The sequence below is a fragment of the Canis lupus genome, chromosome 26, assembly GCF_011100685.1.
Source record: "Canis lupus familiaris isolate Mischka breed German Shepherd chromosome 26, alternate assembly UU_Cfam_GSD_1.0, whole genome shotgun sequence".
NCBI lineage: Eukaryota > Metazoa > Chordata > Mammalia > Carnivora > Canidae > Canis > Canis lupus.
The window spans coordinates 19,409,320-19,422,627 of NC_049247.1; the positions used below are offsets into that span (position 1 = coordinate 19,409,320).

At 48.6% G+C, this 13,308-nt stretch overlaps 1 protein-coding gene across 4 annotated transcripts in view; it reads left to right on the forward strand.

Moving 5' to 3' along the window:
• The window catches only part of SGSM1 (small G protein signaling modulator 1), an 81,288-nt gene that overhangs the window by 27,579 nt on the left and 40,401 nt on the right, over nt 1–13,308 (forward strand). For all 4 annotated transcript variants that reach the window (XM_038575468.1, XM_038575469.1, XM_038575470.1 and 1 more), the window contains exons 6-12: nt 1,307–1,374; nt 1,648–1,793; nt 1,924–2,055; nt 4,931–5,055; nt 10,413–10,480; nt 11,527–11,690; nt 12,083–12,215. In XM_038575468.1, coding sequence (XP_038431396.1) covers nt 1,307–1,374; nt 1,648–1,793; nt 1,924–2,055; nt 4,931–5,055; nt 10,413–10,480; nt 11,527–11,690; nt 12,083–12,215 — 836 coding nt within the window. The remainder of the gene's footprint in view (nt 1–1,306; nt 1,375–1,647; nt 1,794–1,923; nt 2,056–4,930; nt 5,056–10,412; nt 10,481–11,526; nt 11,691–12,082; nt 12,216–13,308) is intronic.

Consider the following 13,308-nt stretch of genomic DNA (forward strand, 5'->3'; position numbering starts at 1 on the left):
CACACATATAGTTTTGTATAACTTACACCACAGTCAGGACACAGAACTGTTCCAGCGAAACCTGTCACCCCAAAGAAGCTCCCTTGGGCTACCCTTCATCTTGCTCCCAATCCTACTTGCTATTTTTGAAGGCAGGATTTCCAAGGTTTATGATCAGGTAACTGTGCTGATTTTCGGAATGGAAACTGAGCAGCAGAGTGGAAAGTGCCTTGAAGCCTTATCTTCAGATAGGATGCCAAATCTATAAACTTGTTGCTGAACACATACAGAGCACGTCAGTTCTGCTTCAGCCAATATTCTGGCGGATAGAAGGTTCCTTTGGGGCAAAAATACACGGAAGTTGCCACGATTTGGTGAGAACTTCCTGTACAAGCAGCTCAGCATATAATCCTCCCAACCAGCTTGGCAGGCGAATTCTGTTATTTCTTCTCATTTTACAGCAGAGGTCACTGCAGCTGAGAGAAGGTAGTCACCTACCCAGGGACACATAGCGAGGACAGGAATGGCCAAGCTTGGCTCCTACTCAGTGTGTCTCACTCCTCATCCTGTGTTCTTCATGCCCTCCTGTAGGACAGGAAGAGCCTGGCTGGCTGGGTGTAGCCTACATCCACCTGCTGTGTGGCTTCCCGCGAGTCACTTACCCTCTCTGAGCCTGAGATCCCTCAGGAGGGTAGAACAAAGTCTTTTCCGACTCTAGTATTCTGTTTCTAGATTGTATGGGTTTGCAGAGAATTAGAAGCCACTACACAACAACTCAGACAAAGAAACAAAAACCAAAAACAGCCCAAACATCTTACTGCCCCACAACACAAGTTATTTTGAAGACCCAGAAGCCAGGGGGCGCTTTTGAGCACATGAGGCATGAGTTGTCTGGGCAGGAAGTCCTGTTAATACAGCTTTTCAGGACATGCCACAGCTAAAAAGCATCTTGTTGCCTCAATAATTTTAGAAGGGTAGACCTCATCTGAGCCCCTAAGCTACTTGCCATCTGAAGCGGAAGATGCAGTAGAAGTGGATAGAACCAGCCTGGAGCAAACTTCCAATTATTATTTCTATTACTCTCATTAAGGCTTTATCATAGCCATGTATTCTGTGGTTACGTGCCAAGCACAGCTAAGTAAGAACCTCACATCTGTCGTCCTAGGAGGTATAATTTTATTACACCAATTTTGCAGATGGGACATCTGAGGTAACGGGGTGACAAGAAGGGAACCTAAGGCAGTTGGCGCTTAACCATCAGGTCACAGGCCATTGTGCGCCCTCTGCTGGTTGCCATCTAAACGGGCTTGTCCTTTTCTCTTGATAGTAAATACTATGAGAAGGAAGCCCTCCTAATGGACCCGGTGGATGGCCCCATCCTTGCATCTTTGTTGGGTAAGTGGTCCAGTGCTCTGAGCTTCATCTGGATCTCTGGTCTCAGCTCACTGGTGCATCCGAAGGGCTTCTTTCATCCCCCTCCAGCCTCCTCCATCCAAACCTCCCTATTCCCTGCTCCTCAGGTCTCAATGCTGGCCTCTCCTTGGAAGGACCCTGGGGCATACTCACCAGCTGGAGGGGAGAGGTGGTGAAAATGCTGGCCCATCTTGGGGTAGATGAGTGGGTAGACTTTCCAGGGCTATGGATTCCCAGCCCCTGTATGCTTCACAGTGGGGCCCTGTGCTCTGGAGTATACCAAGATGAAGACTGCAGATCACTTCTGGACTGATCCATCTGCTGATGAGCTTGTCCAGAGGCACCGCATCCATAGCTCGCACCTGCGACAGGACTCACCCACAAAGCGTCCAGCCCTCTGTGTGAGTAGGGGTGAATTGGGGGCCCTGGGAGGGAGGTAGGCTGGGTTCCAAACTTGATATGTAGTTGGGGAATGAGTGGGATGCTGAGGGTCACCCAGGCCTCATCCTGCACCTCCTTTCCACATGCCAGATCCAGAAGAGGCATTCGAGTGGCAGCATGGATGATCGACCATCCCTTTCTGCCCGTGACTATGTAGAGTCCCTGCACCAGAACTCCCGGGCCACGCTGCTCTATGGCAAGAACAATGTTCTGGTTCAGCCGGTGAGAGAGATCTTGGGCCCAGATCTTCCACGGGGGGTCTGTCTTCAGGTTATAGAGAAAGAGTTTCCTCTGGCTCTAGGTTGCTTATCCATTCATCCATCCATCTACCCACATATCCATCTCTTCATTCATCTGCCAATACTCCCATCTGTCCATCCATTCATCCATATGACATTTCCTTCTATCTATCCATCCATTCATCCATCCATCCATGCATCTATCCCCTATCTTCCATCCATCCATCCATCCATCCCTCCACCCATTTTTATATCTATCCATTCATCTATCTATCCAACTATTCATCCATCCACCCATGTTTGCATCCAACCAGTCATCCATCCATCCACCCACCCACCCACCCACCTGTCTACCCATCTTCCATCCATCCATCTACTTACCCATTCATTCTTCTATCCATCTACCCATTTCTACATGTCTGTCCATCCATCCACCCACCCATCTTTACATACATCCACATAGATCCACTCATACATCTATCCATCTGTGTCATTTATTTTCCATCCATTTCTCTGCCCACCTGTCCACCTAGCTGCCTATCCGTCCATTCTCTCCCATTATAACTCACTCATTCAGCAAATACTTATACTGGACTTTGCATGCACTAGATGCTGAGGACATCAAGATAAATATCTTCATGGTTTATTGAGTGCTCCCTGGATATGTCAGGCACCATGCTAGTGCTTTTAATTGTATTAACTCAATTTAAGCTCACAACAACCATTTGAGGCAAGTAGTATACTCAAAGGTGATAACACTGAAGTGTGTGTGGTGGGGAAGTAAGGGAAAAATTCAGGCTGCCCATTGTGAGAGTCTGTGTCATTCATCAGTCACCTTCTATGCCTCTGCGCTCATCCAGCTCTCAGGGATGGGTGGTGAGCAAGGCACACAAAGCTCCTGCCCTCACCCAATAGATAACTCCTTTGCCGTTCCCTTCCTAAGACCACTTGGATCAGTGTGGTATTTGGACTCAGTTGGGAGGAAGCAGAGGGAGAACTGTTGGCCTCTCCAGCTCTCCAGTGACAGTTGTGGTCATTGGGTGGCCCTGAGTGAGTCACTTCTCTCTCTGAACCTTAGTATCCACATCACAGTGGGTATAAGATCTTACCTCCTCAGATCTAAGAAGCTGTGAATTTAAGACATCCCATGTTTTTAACATAACCATCAGGAAGTAAAAAACTATTAAGTTAGATAAAATGTTTTCTCAGTACTTGGAAATTTTGTTTTACATTTTTTGAAAGAGTTGAGATATATCTGGATACACTTTTTTAAATTGTACATTATACTTGTAACTACACACAAGGGAACATATAATTGATATTCATTGGTTAAGCTAGTCCTAAAACTTCACATTTTAGGGTTTAATCTTCATATCACTTTTTGACATAGAGACATCAGTATATTTTTCCACCAAATATTGTTTTCTGTTTCATCATAAGGAAGAGTCAGCAAACTGTGTAGCCCACTGGCCAAATGCAGTGCTCTACCTGTTTTTGCAAATAAAATTTCATTGTAACCCAGCCATGCCCATTACATATCGTGTATGGCTGCTTTCAGGTTATAACGGAGAGTTGACTTGTTGCAACTGAGCCTGTATGGATCACGGTGCCAGAATTATTCCCTATCCGACCCTTTGTAGAAAATCTGCTGACCTCTGATGAAGAGTGCCAGAGGTACAGCATTTCTTGCAAACGCGTGCACTCAGTTGTTGTTTTGCAAGACAATCTGGAATTGTGGGCATCCGTGCAGCAGTGAATAGTGTGTCTGCTTTGCCAGTATCACATCAGTGCTCTCTTGTTCTGTTGCCAGCTTTTCTTCACACACAATCCCTTTTTGATTCGAAGATGAATCAGTCTCATCTTTTTGAAGACATTTAAAATCGCACCTGTATTCCACATGTGAAGGAACAGCCACGTTCAAATCTGAATTGGAATAGTAACATCTGAACAACTTGGCCTGAGTTTGCATGAGAGCAGGCAGTGACCACTATGTCATGATCATGAGATGCCATTGATTATCAGATGCATCCCCATTTTGGGTACATTAAAATGTGAAAAACATTCATGAAATAAGGCTGTGGTGCTCCAGCATTAACCATTAACCACCTGTGTGGTTAATCCCATTAACCACCTGTGTGGTTAAATGGAGACCATGCGTGTGAAGCTGAGCTATGCTTGGTACACACTAGGTGCTCAGGAAATGTCAGCTGTCCATCCCCACGTGTTGTTTGGTTGAATTTGGTGGAGAAATTTCCTCCTCTGTGTGTGAGGCTCAGGGATAGCCCCCTCCCTCAAACCCCACTTGGGGTAAAGCAGAGCGAGCAGGTGAGAAGCTCTGCAGGCTAATTGGGAAGACAAGGTCAGGCTGCTGGGCAGGGAGCATGGTGTGGGTATTTGGGGAGGGAGATTCTGGAAAATGTTTGTGGAGTGGGCATAGGGCTCTAGCTGCCCTCTTTTTCTCCCTTAAGACTGGCCAAAAATGATGCCAGATAAATGCCTTCTGTTAAGGAGAGGGTGGTGTTGAAGAGGGGTAGAACCTCTTCCAGCCATCAGCCCCACCTTTGCAGTAGGCCCCCTGAACCATGTTTGTGGGGGGAAGTGTGAGTGTGAAAGTATGTATGGGGATGGGGCCAGCTTTGATAGCTGGATCTCTAGAACGCATCCTGGGTGGTTGGTTACAAACTGCTTTGCTTAACATGGCCACCTGGAGGGAGGTTCAGGATCTTCCAAATTGCCATGGCCTTGGAAGGCGTGACCCAACCTCTTGGTTCTGGTTATGCATCCCAAATCAGGTGGGTCAGGGCCCATGATCACTGTGACTCTGGCGCTTTGACTGAGCCTACACCATCTTTCTGCAGAGGGATGATATGGAGGCTGTGCCAGGGTACCTGTCCCTGCACCAGACAGCTGACATCATGACCTTGAAATGGACGCCTAACCAGCTGATGAATGGGTCGATGGGGGACCTGGACTATGAGAGGAGGTAGGGTGCCGGGTCCCTCTCCTACCCTGGACATGGGGACGTTTGTGCTCTGTGCACTCTTTGTGCCCTGCCCTTGGCCTGCTGCCCTGTCTGGTTGTTGCAGCTGCTTGGCCCAGCCTCCCTGCAGCTGTAGCCTTATGGGTAACTCATTGGGAGGATTTAGAAACCAACTAGAAGAATCCTAGGGTATGGGAGTTAGGCAAACCATGGTCCAAATGCCACCCTGGTGGGAGAAATCTTAACAAAAGATCTTGGAAGCCCGCCAATGGCAAATATTCCCAGATCTGCTGCCTTCTTTCCCATCACTCAGTAAAGAAGGAAAGCAGGTGTTGTTTGGTGGGCATCTGGGCCAGGGATGCATCTCCTTGTGATATCCCACAATTTATAAGGCTCAGCAAAGGCTTTGGTGTCATGCTTTGAAGAAATTCAGAAACCAGGGATTCCCTGCTGCAACCCCATGTCCCAGGACAGTTAGAGAAGGCCCTAGAAGGAATGCAAACAAAGAGAAGACACTGTGCAGAGTGCAGCCGGCCTGATTAGTTCAGCTTGAGGAGTCTTGGCAGCTCTATATAAAATAAGGGCTCTTTTCAAAGAACATAAGTAGAATACCATTATTGTGTTCTGTTTCATGTTAAGCTTTGGTGTGAGTAACCCCAGGCCGTGATGTGATGAATGGGATTCTCCAAGCTGGCCACTTCTCACGCAGAGGTGGCCATCTATCTTCAGAGACGGTCAGTGGGAGGTACAGTCGGTTGTAGGCTGGGCCACATAACTAAGCTCCAGCCAGACTCCAGAGTTTCTGATCAAGAAACCCTCCCCAAGGAGCAGTATGGGGCCAAGGAGATGCCCTTGGCCTAGGACATTATTTCAGCCTGTTCATCTTAAACCCAGAGCCTCCCAGCTGATTTTGGATCACAGGGAGCTCTGAATCTCCTTCTAGCATAAGTCTAGTAATAAATCTGTGCCCATGTGTATACCAGCTATTGCCTTCTAGACCTCAGTTCCATGGAAGCAAGGAATCTTCCTTGCTCATATCTTCTCTCCAGCACCTGCCACCAATCCTAGCACAAAGTATAGGTGCTTGGATAACCTCTGTGAAATGGAGCAGGGAAGTCAGGGGACCTGGATTCATTTGTCAGATTTTTTTTCTAAGATTTTTTATTTATTTATTTGAGGTGGGGGTTGGGGCAGAGGGAGAAGCAGACTCCCCCACTGGGCAGGGAGCCTGATTGGGGCTCAATCCCAGGACATCAGGGGTCAAGCTGATGGGAGACGCTTAACTGACTGAGCCACCCAGGCCCCCCTTCATTCATCACATATTAACGGAGCAGCATCAGATATTAACACAGTGTGCTAGGCACTGTGCTAAATACAAGAGATAGAGAACATTCAGAAAAGGAGAGGATAATCTTTACCTTTTCAGAGCTTATACTATATTTACCTTATACCTGACAGAAAACGAATAGGCAGATAAATGGATAAATGTATGTTATTGTACCAAGTGCCTCCTTGGTCCTTGTCTTGATGTGTGACTTGGGGTATGTCCTTCCCTATCTCTGGGCCTCAGTTCCTCAGCTTCTTTTTTTTTCATTATTTGTTTATTTGTTCATGAGAGACACAGAGAGAGAGGCAGAGACACAGGCAGAGGGATAAGCAGGCTCCCTGCAAGGAGCCCCATGCGGGACTCGATTCCAGATCCCAGGATCATGCCCTGAGTCAAAGGCAGACGCTCAACCACCCGAGCCACCCAGGTGTCCCAGTTCCCCAGCTTCTATCAAATGAGGGGGGTGGACAAGTGACCTCCCCAGAACTTAAAGGATTCCCAAAGGGTTTTCAGGGGTTACCCATACATGGAAGTGTCTCCTGTCAAACATCACAGTCCATGGACCCTGCTTGTTGGTTGGACTTAAGCCCAGGGTTGTATGGGCAGAAACTTTTAATGCTAATGTTTTGGAGAAGGCTTGAATCAAATGATTGCCCAGCAGCTGCCCCCTGCCGACTCCCTCCAACTCAGATCACTAGGGACTCTGTCTTTCTGCATCATCTTTTCTTCTGTGAATAGGCACATCCTAGGCACATTGATCTTTGATTCCAGCTGAGTCTGCACTTTCAAGGTCACTCTGAGACTTCCCCAGCCCTGAGCTCTGAACCCCTATCTATCCTTGTTATTCCTGCCTGGAACCCAGAGCTCAGTGAAAGAGAAAAAAGTGGGGGGTCAGAAACATGGAAGTTAGCGTGTAGGAAATGGGAGTGCCCAGGGGCTCCAGTGTCTCTTTAGGGACCAAGAGACAATGAAGAGAAGGGATGTGGTCTTTATCTAAGGAGCTTCAGTACCTCTTCTCTTGTCCCAGCCAGCACCCTTCTTGTACAACCAAGATCAGAACTCCCCAGCTGACTTTCCTAGGATAGGTGAGGAAATATCACCAAAGAGTCATTATTTGGGTTCAGGAATCAGGCTGCGCTTGGCTCAGATGTCAGCCCTGCCATGTGGAGTAGCAGCTGGAACTGCCCCCCCCCCCACCCCGCTGATGGTACAACCACTTCACAAACAAGTCTGGAAGTTTCCTTTCCTTTCTTTCTTTCTTTTTTAATAGCATCATTTTTATTTGCTGCATAATACACATGGAAGCTTCTTATGACCTACCCTTACCATGTGACCCAGCAGTTCTACTCTAGGAAGCTGTTTTTTTTTTTTTTTTTAAGATTTTATTTATTTATTCATGAGAGACCTAGAGAGAGAAGCAGAGTCACAGGCAGAGGGAGAAGCAGGCCTCATGCAGGGAGCCCGATGTGGGACTCAATCCCAGGACCCCAGGACCACACCCTGAGCTGAAGGCAGACCCTCAACCACTGAACCACCCAGGTGTCCCTAGGAAGCTATTAAAACATGTAAAATGGAAACAGAAGTCCAGCTTTTGCTCCTTCCCAGTCAAGTGATCTTGGACAGTCAGCTTCACCTCCCGGAGCCTCAGTTTGTTCATCTGATGTAAAATGGAGATGTGGTCACAGAGCCTCCAAACAGACATACAGGCAAGAGTCAATAAGAAAATGCAGGGTAGGGCAGCCCTGGTAGCCCAGCGGTTTAGTGCCGCCTTCAGCCCAGGGTGTGATTCTGGAGATCCAGGATCGAGTCCCACATTGGGCTCCTGCAGGGGGCCTGCTTCTCCCTCTTTCTCCCTCTGCCTGTGTCTCTGTTGTCTCCCCCCCCCCCCCCCGCCACCGTCATGACTAAATAAACAAGTAATAAACAAGTAAATCTTAAAAGAAGGAAGGAAGGAAGGAGAAAGAAAGAAAGAAAAAAGAAAGAAAAGAAAAGAAAAGAAAGAAAGAAAAGAAAAGAAAAGAAAAGAAAGAGAAAAGAAAAGCAGGGTAAAGCCTTAGCAGGGAGGCTGGAATCTGGAGGCTGTTGGTGTCAAGTTACACAGCTCCAAAGGGACTGTGGCCACAGCTCCTCCCCTTGGTGTCTGGTGGTAGTTGGAAAGTTGCTCTGCATTTAGTATTTCCTCCTTAATACTCTCTGAGCATCTTGTAGAAATGAACAAAAAGCCCAGTCGCTGTCCAGTTCAGCACCTCTCGGGGAGACAGGAGAAAACAGGCAATTGCAGCCCTAGGTGATGAGCACGATGTGGGAGCCCAGAGAAGGACCACCTGGCCAAGACTCCCATGTGAGGGACTCTGCAGAAGCTGCTCCTCTGAACACGCTTGTGTGCTTGGCTGCCCTCCAAGAACGTTCGCCACATGGATCCTGGCAAGGCTGACTAGTGCAGACCAGTGCAGGAAGGTCCCTTAGGGAGCTTCTGTTCCAACATCCTCATGTGACAGCTAGGAAAACTGAGGCCCATAGAGGAGAGGGGACTGATTCAGTATAGTTGGTAGAAGTGGGGTTTGAAGTCTGACCTTAAAGCCTGTGTTGGTTCGGGTCCATCAAGAAGCAGATGCAGACAGACATGCAAGAGAGATGTAGTGTGAGTGGCACCTTATATGAGTGACCATGAACCTGGTCTGACCTCTCTGAACAGGGAGAGGAAAGAAAGAAGGGGTAGGAAGAGTCTCAGACACTGCAGTTCTTAGAGTGTTCAGCCAGACCAATTGGGAGTCCCTGGGCTAAACCTGGCCATAAGACGAGCCCCACCCCCACCCCTGCCCCATCCTGGAGGAACAGACGCACACTGGCACTCCCATGTGCTCAGTCCTGGCTGAGAGCAGCCCAAGAGAAGCATGGCCTTGGTGCAAACATGGTGGATCTGAGGACGTGGGGAGCAGCCTCTGAAGCTGTTGGTCAGCTCTGCTCCCCACAGCAGGATCTGAAGGACACCTGTGCAATGCCTTCTCCTGGCTGCTGCAAAGCCCTGGTTCCTCTGAGCCCCACCTCCATGGTGTTCTGGGGGAAAAACAATCTGTTTGGGGAGTGCAGTGGCCTTTGAGCTGGAAAGGGAAAACCTTAAGTATGTAAGCACAGAGACCATTAACCAAGGACTTTTTTTATGTATCAGCACCGAGCCCTTCAAATACATGAGTCCATATAATCAGCACAGCAGTGCTATATGGTGGGTAATTATCACCCCCATTTTACAGAGGAGGAAACTGAGACTCATAGAGGCCTTCATAAGTCATGCTGCTGGGACCTGTGAAGTCAAGGCTGTTGAGTGGCTCTTCTAACCACATGGATTCACGGTAGCCTGGTGTTGGGGTCTGAGTCAAGACTCTTAGATACCGGTGACAGGAAACCAAACTCAGGTTGACTTAGACACTGGCTCCCATGAGCTGAAAAATTCTGGGAGTAGTGGCTTCAGGCATGGCTGGATCCAGGGACTCAAATGATGAGGACCTGAACTCTTTCCACCTCTTGGTTCTGCTTTCCTGCCTGTTGACACCATCATCAGGCAGGCTTTTCTTGCCATGGCCCCCTCCATTTCTATCATCTTTGCTCCTACTCCCCTAGCAGAAAGGAGCATCTTTTTCCCAGTTTATTCTAACATAAATCCAACAATTGAGCCTCCCTGGTTCTGCTTGGGCTGGGGGCCATCCCTGAGCCAATCACTGTGGCTAGAACGGTGGAATATGCTGAGCAGCCAGGCCAGCATCAGATGGCCATTCCTGGAATCGTGGCATAGAGGTTGGGTGGGGTCAGCCTCAGTCACATGGACTGGGGGTAAGAAAGAGTGTTCCCTAGAAAAGTGGGGTGCTGGGACCAGAAGAAGGGGAGGTAGATTCTGAGAAGCCTGGAATACCGATGTTGGGGGACAGATGGTTCCTAGCGAGAAGGGTGCAGGAACCCATGGGTGTGGTCTTCTGGCCTCCTGAGCCCTTCCCCAAGAGCCAGCATCCTGTGGACCTAACCATCCCTCCCCTTCCAGCGTCTACTGGGACTATGCCATGACCATCCGCTTGGAAGAGATTGTGTACCTGCACTGCCACCAGCAAGGTAGGGACTGCGGAGGGTGGGGGGAGCATGGGGCTGGGGTGTTCTCCTGGCTCCCCTGCACAGCCTGTACCTCCTTACTACTTGCACAGTCTCAAACAAGTGACTTCTCCCCTCTGAGCCTCAGTTCCCTATCTGTAAAGTGGCAATCACAATAGCACCTTTTCATGACATTATTGTAAACATATGACATATGTTAAGGCCTCAGCATCAATCCCATGGTGTTAGTTGCTGACACCTAATTGAGCACTTATGATGTGCCAAGCAGGGCTCTAAACAGCTTGGCAAAAAGTTACACAGCTTGTTAAGCTCCAGAGTTTGGGCTCAAAATCAGGTCTTTGTCATTCCAATGCCGGTGCTCTGGAGATCTGGGATTAATAACTAGATTTCTCCTTGAAAGCTCAAAGCAGGTATGTTCAGAACAAGTAGAAGACCATCCTGCTGTAGAAAGCAAGAGATCTGTGCCGCATCAAGGCATAAAACATTAAGCGTATTTAGTGAGACAGATCCAAGCCCTACTTGGGTCTATCCAAGCCCTATGTGGCTCTGAGCAAGTTACATAGCCTCTCTGAGCCTTGGTTTCATCATTTGTAAAATAGACAATAGTAGATCTACCTCATAGAGCTGTTTTGAGGATTCCAATAAGACACTGCCTTAAAAGTGCTTTGTTTACATACAGTAAGTGCTCAATATGTGCCAGCAAGTCAGCTACTGCCCTGAGAAGGGATAGGTCTGAAAGCCTCCATACAAGAATAGGTCAGGTTAATTCATAGAGGGTGCTTGGGAGGCATCGGATGTTTGTGGGCCTCATTTCCCTTTGGTGGGTGACTTCACAGAAGCTAGCCACACTCCGTGGCAGGTAGGATGGAAGGGGCTCAGGGGAGGTTAAAACAGCCCCTGACCTTCTGCCCAGGTCTTTCCCAGAGCTTGGAGGAGATCCATGGGTCTAGCTTGGCATGCCTGGGGGGATGTGTTTGCTGGGAGGGCCCCATCGCCATACCTCATAGTGACTTCCCACTGGGTCTTCTCTGGCTGGGTTGTGGTGGCAGTGGACAGCGGCGGGACAGTGGTGTTGGTCAGCCAGGATGGGATCCAGAGGCCGCCCTTCCGCTTCCCCAAGGGAGGGCACCTCCTGCAGTTCCTTTCATGCCTAGAAAACGGGCTGCTCCCTCATGGGCAGCTGGACCCTCCACTCTGGTCTCAGCGAGGGAAGGTGAGTGATCCTGGGGGACCCAGAGAGGCTGGGGTATGGGTCAGCCATGGGGAGCGGTCATTCTTTTTTTGAGAGAGAGAAAGTGAAGGCGCACATGTGCACGTAGAGTGGGGGGTGGCGAGAGGGAGAATCCCAAGTAGGCTCCACACCCAGCGTCTGTGCCCAAGACTCAGGGCTCGATCTAACGATCCTGAGATCATGACCAGAGCTGAATCAAGAGTCAGATGCTTAACCAACTGAGGCACCCAGATGCCTGGGGGTATAGTCATTCTTGCCTGTGGGTCCTTGCATGGCTTCGTGGGCACATACACACCCCACTGAAACCCTCAAGCTGTGCAGATTGTGGGGACGGGTGTATCCCAAGGATGGTGCAATGGAACACGTTCTTTTAGGGCAAAGTGTTTCCCAAACTGCGCAAGCGAAGCCCTCAGGGTTCTGCTGAGTCCACGTCTTCAGACAAGGAAGATGACGAGGCCACAGATTATGTGTTCAGGATCATCTACCCTGGCATGCAGTCTGAATTCGGTAAGCTGCCTTGTCTCTGAGCTCCTGGGATCCACCTGTTAGCAGATCATGAGAATGACTCCAGGTGTTTGGAATTAGAAGACAAGTAGTCTGGACTCTGAGGCCAGCGGGGCTGGGGTGGTGGGGGACCTGGAACCAGGAAGCTGGTATCTCGGTTTTCCCCCCAAATGAGAACTATGTGCTACCTAGCTTAATAAAGATGCACCTGAGCAGAAAGTGGCATTGGGGAGTGGCAGTGTGCTCTGGAATCCTGGTTGAACTGGGGCAAGTCTCTTTGCCCTCTGTGTCTTGGTTTCCTTATCTGCAAAATGGAGATGTTCACAGCACCTGCATCATAGGACCCTTGTGGGGATTAAATGAGATAAGTCTCTTGGCACAGAATATATAAATATTAGCCGCTGTTCTACTATTGCTCATGTCAAGATTCATGAGATAAAGAGGTAATCAACATAAAGTCTATAGAATAAAGTCTCGCATACAGTCGGTCCTCAGTAAATGACAGTGAAAACAGCAGAGGGGAAACAAAGCACCAGGCACTGGCACACGAGACCCTAATGTATGTCCAGCACTTTGCACGGTGGCTGCCGTGATGTAGATGCTTGGTTAATGCAGACAGTTACTATCACTATCATCATTACTATGGGGTTATTATGAAGATTATAATGTTTGAAAAGTTCTCTGAAAGAGCCCTGGCATTTATTAAGCACTGTATGGATGTCTGTTCAATAACTCAATATTGAGTTGTAGTTTCCTTCTGTCTACCCCATTTTATTTAACCTTGGGTGGCTGTGTTCCATTTGATGGGTAATGGCTCTGAGCCTACCTGTGCTTTAGTGACCACAGCTGGGTCACAAGAGGCTCTTTTGAAAGCAGATGTCTTTCCCTGGCAAAGGTGGACCAATCATGCCAGGCCACTTCATGCTCTGGCTCTCATCCACTGCTGAATTGGATCTGGGATGTGGGGCAGGCTTGGTGGTAAGTAAGGTCTTATGTTTCTTGGGTTAGCCTCATATTCATTCCTTCAGTGGGCCAGTTAGGATCAAAGCCTCATGTTTCTGTGTCGTCGAGATCCATAGAGTATCCTGAAGCATTC